This window comes from Onychomys torridus, chromosome 22 (genome assembly GCF_903995425.1).
Source record: "Onychomys torridus chromosome 22, mOncTor1.1, whole genome shotgun sequence".
Taxonomy (NCBI): domain Eukaryota; kingdom Metazoa; phylum Chordata; class Mammalia; order Rodentia; family Cricetidae; genus Onychomys; species Onychomys torridus.
The window spans coordinates 11,721,544-11,734,246 of NC_050464.1; the positions used below are offsets into that span (position 1 = coordinate 11,721,544).

At 54.2% G+C, this 12,703-nt stretch overlaps 1 protein-coding gene across 10 annotated transcripts in view; it reads right to left on the minus strand.

Annotated features, from left to right (window-relative positions):
• Nucleotides 1-260: 260 nt before the first annotated feature.
• Nucleotides 261-12,703, minus strand: part of Elfn1 (extracellular leucine rich repeat and fibronectin type III domain containing 1) — a 64,220-nt gene continuing 51,777 nt past the window's right edge. For 8 of the 10 annotated variants that reach the window (XM_036172610.1, XM_036172601.1, XM_036172604.1 and 5 more), the window contains one exon: nt 261-3,332. In XM_036172610.1, coding sequence (XP_036028503.1) covers nt 574-3,063 — 2,490 coding nt within the window. In that variant the 5' untranslated portion in view covers nt 3,064-3,332 and the 3' untranslated portion in view covers nt 261-573. The remainder of the gene's footprint in view (nt 3,333-12,703) is intronic. The other 2 variants (XM_036172602.1, XM_036172606.1) reach the window with 1 other exon arrangement.

A 12,703-nucleotide genomic window follows, 5' to 3' on the forward strand; every position in this document is an offset into this window, starting at 1 on the left:
ATATATTTTTTTAAAAAGGAAGAAAGGAAAGAGGAAAGAGAGAAGAAAGCGAGAAGAGGAAGAGAAGACTCAAAACAGGAAAGATAATGGAAAAAATCCCCCTCCCCCACCCCCACCCGTAAGACACAGTTTTCCGAAGTCCCGTGTGTGTGTGTGTGTGTGTGTGTGTGTGTGTGTGTGTGTGCGCGCGCGCGCGCATGTGTGTGGGTGTATGCATGCGTGTGTGTATATATGTGTGTTTGTGCATGTGTGCATGCTTGTGGTGAGTGTGTGTGTGTGTGTGTGTGTGTGTGTGTGTGTGTGTGGCTTGCTTGCTTGCACCAGGCAGCAGGCACAGTACAGTTTACATGAAAGTTAGTATATCTACTGTCTCGGCCACCTGCGGCCTCCTCCAGCTGTCCCTGCAGGCCAGGCGCTGAGCCCAGCCTGTGCATGTATGTTGGGCTTAGTGTTGAGTCTCAGTCAGGGTCAGCTGCTGCGGATGGTCTATCCTTTTTGGTCCACTGAGCATCACGAGTTTCGGAGAGGACAGGGCCGGGTTGCCTTGGGCCCTGCCGAGGGATGGCGGGAGATTCAGGACTTGTGCTGGGCGGACACGCCTTTCCAGTAGTCTAGGATATCATGCAGGTCCTCATCTTTGGCAAACTGGACCTTCTTGCGCAGGGCGTGGCCAGCCGCCATGAACTCCGCGTCATCCTTGTGCCTCCGCCGGCTCAGTCTGAGACGCTCCCAGATGCTCGGGGACGCCCTGCAGGTGTACTCGGGGCTGGATGAATAGCTCAGGTTATGGTACTGCGGGGACAGCTGTGAGTAGACGAGGTCTCGGGGTCGTGGCCGGGTCAGAGGCTCCAGGATGGATGCCTTGCGGCCACCGAGCCCCTCATGAGTGGGTGGAGGTGGTGGTGGAGCAGGTGGCTCAGCAGAGTGGGAGCCGGGGTACGAGTGCCGATGCTCGCCATACTGGCGACCCTTGTCGGCCTCAGCCCGCAGCACGGTGGCCGCGGGTGTCACAGTGAGGATGGTCTCGGGCACAGGTGAACTTTTTTCAATGTACTTGGTCTCAGTGGCTGGGGCCTTATGTGTGCCGGTGGCCTCAGCCCGGAAGGAGCGAGGGCTACGTGCAGAACTGCTGGATGAAGTGCTGGCCCTGGGGGGCCCGGGCGCAGCCTCCACGCTGTGGTGCCGCTGCAGGCCACCGTGGCCAAAGGCATCTTTGTATACAGGGGACAGGAAGCTGTGCTTGCTAGCCAGAGGCTCAGACAGCAGTACCAGCTGCGGCTCAGCTGCAGACGCGGCCCCCGGTTTGGCGCCCTGGAAGGAAGTGGACTCAGACTTGAGGGCATCGATACAATTGTTAATGATCTGGTTGACCTTGTCCACTTCCTTGGCAATGGTGGAGATCTCCGCTACTGAGTGCTGGGTTTCCTGGCCTGGCCGGCTCAGCTCACAGCTTCTGCGTTCTGGCGGCTCCCCTGTGCGCACTTCAATGTAGTTCCCCTTGGTGGCTTTAGGGGTCTCGCTACTCTCCACCAGCTTGTACTGCTCCACATCACTGGTGGTGGCTGGCAGGTAGGGTATTCGAGTCACAGCCTCGGGACCCAGCAGCGGGCCCTGGGTCAGCGGGGCCAGCCCAGGCGCCTCAATCTCAGGCCCGTACTTAAGCTCAATGATGGTCTTTTTCAGGCTGCCAGCCGCTGCTGCCACCGCCTTCTTATGCTTCTCCTCCTGCCGCCTCCGCTTGCGTAGGCAGTAGTAGACAGCCCCCAGCACAATGACCATGCCAAACAGGCAGCCCAGGATGGTCATGATGTAGTGAGTGGCTGTGGAAGGGCTGGGCACGGGGCCAGGTGGGCTGGGCGGTTTGGGCAGGCAGATAGTAACACAGGTGTGGTTGTGATGGGTGCCAGAGCTGGTGGAGACCACGCAGTATGTGTAGTTGGTGAGGGCATAGAGGTTGGTGAGGCGGATTTCCTCCTGAGGCTGGGTCAGCTTGGACACGGTGAACGACTTGCTGTTATTGTATTGCTCCAGCGTGTACATGCGGTTGAATGGGCTCGGCAGCTGCACCATGATGGTGGCCGAGTTTTGGGTCAGCTGCTTGACTTTCATGGTGGGACGAGCCTCCATCTGAGTGGCCAGGGTAGTCAGGACCACCAGCGGCGTAGTGCCGTCGCCAGAGAAGCACTCGTCATCAGGACAGGGCATATCGCTGGGCTCCGGTGGAGGTGGTGGTGGTGAATGTCCTGGCTGTGATCGGCCTGGCACTGGGCGAGGTGGACCGAGCACCTCAGCTGTGTAGGAGTCCTCAGTACACACAGACTGCAGTTTGCTGAGGATGCTACGTTGGTGGCCATGGCGGCCCTGGCCCAGCAGGAAGTAGCCGGCATAGACAGGAGGTGACTCACACTGTACCCGGTCGTGGGTCTGTGTGGCATTGGTGAAGGCGGCCAGCCAGCGCAGGAAGCCCAGCAGCTCACAGGAACAGTAGAAAGGGTTGCTGTAAATTTCACACACCGAGAGCTTGGTCAGGCCTGCGAAGGTGCCGCTGCCCAGCTGCTGGATACGGTTCATGGAGAGATCTATGTTGATGATGTTGGGACACTCCCAGAAGGCGCTGGCCATCACCACCTCGATGAGGTTGGCTTGCAGGTACAGGTACTCAAGCTTGCTCAGGCCCCGCAGCATGCCCTCCGTAAGGTTGCGCAGCCGATTGTAACCCAGTTGCAGCACCTGGAGGTTGAACTGGCCGGAGAAGGCCCCATCCTCGATATAGCCAATCTCATTCTTGGTGAGGTTGAGGTATGTGAGGTTCCCAAAGCGGCTCAGGGAGGCATACTGCACACTGCGGATGCGGTTCTCGTTCAGCCGCAGGTCCACGATGGTGTTGTTGATGTGCTGGGGGATGGTCTCATAGGGTGGCTGGTTCTGGCTGCAGATGGCCAGCCACACGTAGCCCTTGTCTCCCTCAATGAGCCAGCAGTCACCTTGGGCCAGCCCGCCTGCGTGCAGTAATGTGGCAGCTGCCACAAGCACCCATGGTGCACCCCACCCATGCCCAGCCATCTCGGGACACTCTGCCTGTGGGGACAGGGTGGAGGGCTGGGCAGTGGGCCCCCCCCAAGGGGACTTAGGGGTGGGTTGGGTCACTGCCTGCACTGTCAGAGGTGTCCTGTCCCAAGCTGCATGGCACAAGTGTTGGAGGGAGAACAGCTCCCTCACTGCCCGCCACCCCACGTTGTCCTCCCCGGTCCTGGGGTGACCACGGCCTGCTTTCCCATGGGCCTGTGTGTCCTGGCGGCTTCTCCTGGCTCCTCTGCCTGAAGTACTCTCTGCTGCAAGACAAGAGAAAAGAGAATAAGTCACAGAAAAAGCTCATGTCCAAGGTCACTGGGTGCCTGTCTGAGGAATTCGGCAGAGCCGTCCACCCGTGTCCGCTGTAAAACGAAAAAAACCCTGATACTTGTCCTAGATTATGGGGCTGGCCTGCAAGAGTCTGGGATCACCAAGGAAAACAGACGTCACTTTGGTCATTTCTTAATGTGCAAGGTGGACATGATGTCCCCTGGGGGGCCAGCTCAGAGGTATTGTGATGGGTGATACAGTTCAGTGAGCATAGCCTTGGATCCACAGGGTAGCAGCCTACAGAAGGGACTCAGTTCATCCAGCAGTGAGTGGTAAGGCTGGATAAGGGCAGGACATCCATCTCATTGACTTATTGGCACTACGCCTGCCACCTGGAGTGCTTGGATGTCACTTCTCCCCAAGAAGGGCCAGCCACAGCACCTTCAGAACCGCCTGCAGGGGGTGCCGGACACCCAGCCAATGTCCCCAGCCGGAGGCGGGTTAGTTCTTCTGCCCTCAAGGAGGCAGGCAGGGAAAGTGACCCAGCACCCCCAGGGCTTATAACTGGCAGAGCTCAGAGTGAAATCGCCCACAGCATAGCCCAGCAAGCCACCTCCCTCCAGGCCTCGGTTTCTCCAGATGAATCAGCTGGCCGGTCTCTGAGGCCATCTATGTAGATAGCACCCAGGACTTGAAGCTGTCCCCGCACGGCCGTGGAGAGGAGTGACAACCCACTTTGCCAAGAAGTCCTCCTGGGACTGAGAGAGAACAACCGCTCAGCAAGTCAATGCCATTACTGCCAAGGCTGATGACCTGAGTTCAATCCCCAGGACCCAGACGGTGCAAGTTGTCCTCTGAACTCCACCCCCAATACACACAATTAATAAATAAATGTAAAACAGCTTCTTTAATTTAAAAGAAAGTCCTCTCCAGGCTTAACAACAGCATCCTCCACTTCCCAAGGCCAGGCCCACCTCCCTCCCTCTGCCATGCATACAAGCAGCCTCACCTACCCATGACCCCCCCCCCCCGGCCATGCATACCCCCCGGGACCAGGACTATGCCTCCCCCAATCCCCAGAGCCCAGAGTGAATGAGACTAGAACTGTGGGGTGATAGGAAGATACCTCATGGGAGAACTGGGGTCCTTTATACTCTGGTCCCTTCTGCCCACTTGCAGGATGGAGAAATGGGTATTTGCTTGTTAATACAGGAATTTACAGCAGCTTTGGTCACTGTTCAGTGGCCTGGCCAGCAGCCAGCTGAGTGTATTTCACCAATATTGACAGCAGCAACTAGGCTGAACTGAGGCGGCTAAAATGAGGAGGAATATATATATATATTTCTCTCCTCTTTGTAAACTTCATAAATGGGACCTGGCTCCCGAGGGAATCCATTTCTAATGGAGAAAGATGAACAGAACAGATTGGAAGCCCAGAGGAACTCAGGCACTGCCTTGGAGTTCAGCAGCCTCGGGTCTCCTTGGACCTTATGATCTGGAGCTGAAGAGGGGACATAGGACATCAGAGTGGTATGATCCTTGGCCAGGAGGGCCTGGGAATTCCTTTGGGCTCCTCATCCTGGGTTTTGACACCAACGTCAAGTGCATAATGGTGGCACAATTTATCCACGAAGCCTTGAAGCCTGTACTGATAACTGCAGGAGAGTTCAAGCCAGAGAAAGGCCAGTGGCGTTGGTCTTGAGGACACTGACCCGGGTGGGCAGAGCCTTTCTGTCCCAGCCTCCAGGAGGGGTGGCGCCTGGTGAGAGATCTTAATCAGCTGTAATCTCTTGCTCAAAATAACTGAAAGTCGAGTTAAGCAGGATTACAGGCCCAAAGAGGCGCCGTGGTGTCTCCTGCAGTGTGCCAGCCTCCTACGCACCCAGTTGCAGGTGTGTGTACAGACATTTGCATTTCTGTATCCTCCTAGGTATGGGTTTGCATGTGCATGCTCACCTAGACACATGGGACAGGCTATGTGGGGACCCTGAGGTCCTCTTTTGTCCCCTCTTACCTCTTTCATACTCCCTTGTCACCATGTCACCCCCTGCATGGCTGTCTAGTCATTTGTGATACGACTCACGGTGTGGAAACCAGCCCTTGCTCTCCATCACCCCTATTGCACTGAGCCTTCCAGTATGACAGAGGGCATGCAGAATACAAGGGCCCCTGACTCCAGCCATGGTCTAATCCTCTGTATCTGCCTGCTCCCCACCCCCAGTCTTCTGCCACCCCACACCTAGGCTTGTCAACAATGCAGAGATCTTCAGTGCAGGTCAGTGTAGGAATCCAAGGATGTTTCCTCTACCATGGCCAGCAGCTCCTCAAGCATGAAAAGACAGACCCACCTCTCACGTAGCCTCTGCTTCACAGGGAACCCCACAACCTCAGCCTCGTGGGCTCCCAAATTCTCCTTCCACACTTAGCTTTACAGATCGGGGAAACTGAGGCCCAAAAAGAAAGACTCATCCTTGTAGTAGGTAGTTGTTCCAGCTTTGACCTGGAAGTACTACCCTCAGTGAGGCTTCCAGTAAATGTCACGCCTACCTATGACCTGCCTCTGAGGCGGGGCTGAGACAGGAGCCCTTAAGAACTGAGATCCGGATGTGCCGGCCCTCTTGGCTCCTGGTGATCCTGGATGCTGGATGGTAGACGGAACAGAGTTCTCCAGAGACTGCACTTCACCTCTCCTGGATCCTGTAACCTATCCCTTTACTTGTTGTAAGTTACCCCAAAATAAACCTCCCTTTTAACTCCATGGGGTTGCCTTAATAAATCTCCCAAAACATTCTGGGTCACACTGTGAAGTGGCCCATGCCTCTTCCTGTCTAGGTCAAGGACAGGTTGAGAGGGTTGGCCCAATGACACCCAGAGCCAGGGGCACAGAATTAGGTGGAAGACAGGGCACATACCATGGGTCTGGGTCCAGAGTACTAAGGCCATGGAGCCGCTATGGGGAGTAGTGACCAAGGGAACAGGCCAAATTGCCTCAATGGGTTTTGATGGCCCAGGATGGTGTCCCACCTCTAACCCAAGCTCTCCTGCCAAGCTCTGCCATTCATTCATTCCCTCATTCCATAATTCATCCATTGTCCTGGTCCTCACCTTACCCTGCAACCCCTCCTCATCATTCCACCCTGTGCTTAGCAATTCACTCATCAGTCCACAGATTCCAGGGTGGAAGGCAGCGCAAAGACCCTGCATGAGGGAGTTGCATCCTGGCACCAGCTCGGTCTCCCCATCTAAAACAGATGTCCTGGACCATGGGCCACATGGTGTCAGGGTTCCTCCACCCACATGTGGATACCTAATGTCAGAAGTGGAGCCAACGGCTGTTGGACCAAATCCTTCTGTAATTTCCTACTGAAATAAGCAACGCACTCAATCTGTGTGCCCCCTTCCTTACTCAGCTCATCCTGCCCTTCAAAGCAAACTTTCTCAAAAGGGTGACCCATGTTTCCATCTATCTCTTGACTTCATCTTTTTCCAGGTATTTCCACCCCGGATCTAAGAGAGTAATATCTCCTGTCTCTGTCGCAGGTGACCTCTGGGCCACCAACTCCTGACTTTTTGTCATGTTCACATCATGGCAGCCTTTGGCACAGGTGCCCCCATCCTGTCCCTGAAGCTGGGTTCTCAAGTGGACCTGTGGCTGACTTGTCCAGTGCTATCCCCTAACACTTTCCATTTGGCTGAACTACACTCAGTCTCCACAGCCCTGGCATTTCCTAGCTTGTAGATGAGGTGTGCAGATATGGGCCTGAGAGGGAGCTCCAAGGCCTAGTTTGGAGGATAGACTCCACCTACAGAGTGCAGGGACCAAACCCAGGTGCTAGCTCAGCTCACTGGGACCAGTTGACAGCTCTAACCACTGAGCTATCAGAGGTAGGAAGCTTCTCATGATGGGGAGGTGTTGAAGCCGGTGCTGGGAGCTGAGGGCCAGGATGGAGATGGCAGAGGTCCCTGAAGGAGTCAGTTAGCCATTTAAAGAAATGTCACAGGGGGAGATGGCTTAGTTGGTAACACTCACCATGTGAGCATGAAGAGATCTGGGTTGGGATCCCCTTAACTCATGTAAGAAGCTAAGTATTGTAGCCACAATGCTGGGGAGGCAGAGACAGTAGGATCCCTGGGGTTTGGGGGCCAGACAGCCTAGCTGAATCAGGGAGCTCCAGGCCAATGAGACCTTGTCTCAAAAGAAAATGAAAATGAAGAGTGAATGGTACCTAAGGTGGTTGACCTCTGACCTCCATGTGCAGTACACATGCATGTGCATGCATGCACACATATACATTTGCACTCACATGAACACACACAGAAGGAGGGAGGGAGAGAGGGAAGGAGGGAGAGAGGGAGAGAGGGAGGGAGGGAGGGAAGATCTATCACAGGCCAAAGAAGCATTCAAAGATACCCTAGGAGTGAACAGAGTGTGGCTTTTCTAATAGACTTTCATTAGGCAACTGACTTGAAGATTGACAGGCCTGGGTAGCAAGACAACCTCTGGTCCCACCCTGCTCTATATGCTATGCTCTCCCCACAGCAGGGGGATGTGGGCAATGGCATTTAAGAACAGTAAAGGCCCTCAAAGGGCCATAAACAGAGGGACACAGTCTGGCAGGAGAGAAGAGAATCTGGGAGACACAATGGGCTGGTGGGCAGGGCATTAGACGGGAGGTCTTGGAGGCTGAGTAGGAGTCCTTCAAGCAGAAAGGAGATTGCCACAGCAGGCAGGGGAGGAGGCAAGGGTGCACAGTCCTGTGATCGGAGCCATCACTCTCCAGGGACTGTGGGGTGCTCAGGAGAGAGGGGAGTAGGCAGCGCCAGGCAATACACCATGCTATAGTGGGTGGCTGTTGGGGCAAGGTTGAGGGAAGGCCCAGGGTGATGGGGATAGGTTGGCTGGACTCAGTTTCCATCCCTCTCACTGCTTCTCAGCACTTCTCTTCTCTTAGGGGCCAGAGAAACTAAGACTAGGGAATCAAGCCTGTGCTGTCCAAGCCTTCCATTTCCAACTTTAGGCCTCAGTTTCCCCACCTGAGATTCCTTGGGTATCTGCAAGGTTTCTTCATATAGTGAGAGGACCAGCACCTCGCATCTGGGGATGACTCTTGAACACACACACACACACACACACACACACACACACACACACACACACACACACACACACACCTGTGGGTGCTCACACAGAACCTCTGTAGCCCAGGGCACCATGGGGGACAATGGATCATGCTGTATTTGTCTTACCATTCCAACCCCGAAGCCCATCACTGATGATGAAATAGAGCGTGGTGTTCCCGGCTTTTAAACTTCTTATGATCAGATTTGCATAATCATGGCGGGCGAGTAGGACTGATCACATGTGTCTAAAAATACGGCTCTGTCCTCGATCATAGAGCTGGAAGAGCTGGAGCCAAGCCAAGGCTCCTTCTGCTGATGGAGTGGACTTCCCTTCCCATCCTGCACCCCCCAGGGGCAGCGCAGGCTGAGGGCCAGGGCGGGATGCAGAGAGATGGGTGGAAAGCTATCGATCGATCACTTTTCACAGTCCCAATGTTTTGCCAATAGATCATGTTTACTGCTAACGCCCGCCTGCCCGCCGCTGCAGCAGGGTTCCAGCCAGAACTGTCCAGCACTCTGCCGCAGAGCCCACGGGACTATGATGAGCAGGTCAGGGAGGCTGAAGCTGCATGGTCCTGGCCTGGCCAAGAGCAGATGGGGGCCAGCCTGCTCCCTTGCTGCTCATCTCAGGTTGGGGTGCTAAAGTTAGCTTGGCCAAGCTCTGGCTGGGTGACCTTGGGAAAGTTACTGACCCTGTCTGAACTTCATTTCCTAATCGGTCAAATAGAGATGAGCTTGGCTCTGCCTCCTAGGGTAAGGAAGCATGCTCCTGGTTATTTAAGGTTTCTAGAACTTTGTACAGGGTTGTTCTCTCCCTTCTTCATGGGTGGTTTTCTAGATCCTCCTTCATCTAAGGAGACAGAAGAGAGGCCTTGTAAACCAGCCTGGGTAGAAAGAACATTGTGCAGCTGTGGCTTCCCATAGGAAAGGCCCCAGAGACCCCCCTCTCCAGTTCTCAGGGTTTCCTCATTGCCCACCAAGGCTGCCTGGATCCTACCTGCACTCCCAACAACTCCCCCCGCTCCCGCCCCCACATACACCCGTTCAAGCTCAGCATGGCCAGGAGTGCAAAATGGCTGAATCAGCAGCCTGGCTCCCTGGGAATTGGCCACAGGGTCAGGCCTAGCACGCCCTGGCCCTTGCCTGGCCCTGACTTTGTCCTCCAACTGGCCTGAGAAATGGAGGCTAGAGATTACCCTTGTCCACACCATGCCCCTCCCTGTGAGAGCTCAGAGGTCACCAAGGAGGGTTAAAGTGACAGGGAGATTAGACTGTCCAATGCCAGTGACCTTGTAGGAGAAGCCGTGGGTCTTGACCCACCTACCTATTCAGAGAAGTTCTCTACAAGCATAAACTGTTTTCCTCCCACAATCTACATTTATTGAGCATCTATTGGATACCAAAGTCATCAGTGATGACCTCAGCACAGAGAGAGAAAGGGGGGAAGAAGTGGGGAAAGAGAGGAAGAGGGAGCGAGGGGGGGTGGGGGGGGTGGGGGGAGGCTCAGAGAGAGAAAGCCAGCCAGGAAACAGACTAAGCAGGAGAATTCAGCAGGCAGTTTGTAGATGAACAGCCTCCTGATTCACTCCAAAGTTCCAGAGGGGACCATGGAGCTGGAGCCAGATGCACAAGGCAGCCAGCTTCCCCCTGGGGCTCTGGCCCGGAGATGCAGGGAGGAGGGAGTCTGGTCTGCGGTTTCCTTCCCAACCAAAGCTGGGGGCCCCCAGATCATTCCCTGTGGCCCTCCCTCCCTCCCTTGCTGCTCCAGGCTGCTCTGAAGTTAATTAGGGACCCAAACACTTAATGGTCTCTTAAGCTTCCACCGGGCATCTTTTTTAAATTAAAAAAGATGATGTATTGCACCATTGGAGGGAGAAATCAGTCCGCAAAGGCTCCCTGCTCAGGCGCTGGCAGGCATCTTCGGAGGAGGATGCCAGGCTGGTCCCTGAAGATGACAGACAATGTGTGACCCTCTCCAGGAACTCTGCCACACTCCCCATCATCAGACAGAGAGCCTCGTTTAAAGGCAAGCATGGGTCTGGGTGTCCCATCACACCCTATAACTCTGGCAGCCAGGAGGTTCTATCTTTAGTCTGACCTGAATCTTTCCAGTTGTTCTGAGGTCTGCTGTTCTCATCCTAACCTGAGTTTCAGAAAGCCCCTTTCTGATTCTCCTGACCTCGAGGACTCTGACCCTATTTGGGGGTTTGATATTGGCCTGGTGGGAAAGCAAGGAGTTATTGTAGAAGGCTGACATGGGGGAATGACATGGGCCAGATCTCAGTTTGTGCTCCACCAGCCAGGCCTGGGTACAGACACGGTGACCATCCACAAGCTATTCACCAGGTCAGGCCAACCCTTGAGTCACCAGCACCCTGGCTGTTGGATCTGCATTCATTTTTCATTGTACTAAAGATCTGGGGGGGGGGGGGGCGTCACTATGTTTGAGCTAAGGTTGTAAATGAACCACTAACCCTCAGAATTTACAAATATCTGGGAACTAGAAAACTACATAAGGGGAGATGGATCAGTGGGCAAGGTTTTTCTGTGTAAGCCTGAGGACCTGAGTTTGATCCTTGGTCCCACATTAAAGCCAGGCCTCATGGCTCATGCTGTAATCCCAGTGCTGGAGAGGTGGAGACAGGATCCTGTCTCAAAACTAGTGTGGAGTGACTGAGGAAGACAGCAGATGTGGGCCTCTGCATACAGTCAGGACCACACACACACACACACACACACACACACACACACACACACACACACGATTCACTAATGAGCAATTAGTCCTTCAACATTACATTAATTAGGGAAATTAAGAAAAACACCGACTGTATCCTGAGGGTATTGGCATTGAGACACGTGTGGCTGGAACCAGTGTGGACCTGGCCCCCCCGGCTGTCCCTCTGTGGGACACACCTCCCAGCAGACAGGGGTCTATGACCTTCTGACAGAGTCCTCTGTCCTGACAGGAGTGGGTGGGAAGGGGAAAGGCCCACATCATTCCCTCATGCCCATGGCTGCCCACATGCTGTTTGTCCTAAGAGCCATCAGCACGCTGCGAGTTCTAAGGAGGTGAACGGAATGAATGCTCTCCTCCTACCTGGGGTCCACCCTGTTTCTTGACTGTGGAATGGTATCACTATTGCCATCGCCAGGATGCCCTGTCCCTTAGGAAGCTCCCGTAGTCACCAGTCACCTCTCAGAGGCCACATCATGTCCACCCCAACAGGCACCAGGGAATGATGGTCAGCCACCAAGGCGGCTCCTCTGAGCCCAGGTGTGGTGGTTCACAACTGTCATCCCAGTTCCCAGGAGGCTGTAGCAGGAAGACTGAATTCATTGTCATCAGACACTTCAGCCCTGGCTCCCACAGCTGTGCAGAGTGGGGACCATGGCTTGCCTTCGGAGAGGACACTGCCTTACGTTTGTGTGCCTTGAAGTCTCATATTTAGTGTTCACACCACATGGGATGTGTTTTCCTCTGCATGGAGGAAGCATTGGAATTGACTGCATCCCCCTCCTAAGTAGCAGCAAATGGGCTTGACAAGATGCATCGATTAATCTATTTCTTCTGGTTGATTTCTGATTCTCCAACCTCACCCTTTCTGCCTCCCCCTGCAGCCTTGCACAGCTCCCAAGTGCCCTCAGGACCTCTCCGTGTCATCATAAATGATCCCACCAGGGGTGGGGAGACGGCTCAGTCAGTATAGTGCTTACCATGCAAGCAAAAGGCCTGAGTTCTGTTCCCAGAACCCACATAAAACACCAGGCCCAGAGCTGAGAAGGCAAAGCCAAGGTGCTCCCCAGGGCTCGCTGGCCAGTCAGCCTTACCTAATTGGTGAGCTCCAGGCTAGTGAGAGATCCTGTCTCAAAAAACAAAACAAAACAAAACAAAACAAAACAAAACAAAACAAAAAAACAAAGTGAACGGTACCCGAAGAACAATACCTGAGATTGGCTTCTGCCTCTACACTTGCCTACACACACACACACACACACACACACACACACACACGCACGCACACTTGAACACATTTAAACAAGTGATAAGAAATGCACCAGCAGCTGTAACAGAAGGCAGCCTCATGGGACAGTCTCCCAGGACACTTCCTGCCTCTCCCTTCTTGCACCAAACTGTACACTTCTTGCCACTGGTCACCATTGTCCTTCATATATTTAGCTCCATATCTACTAAGAAGACAAGCATAATAACTAAATTGTTTATATAGCCTGATTTCTT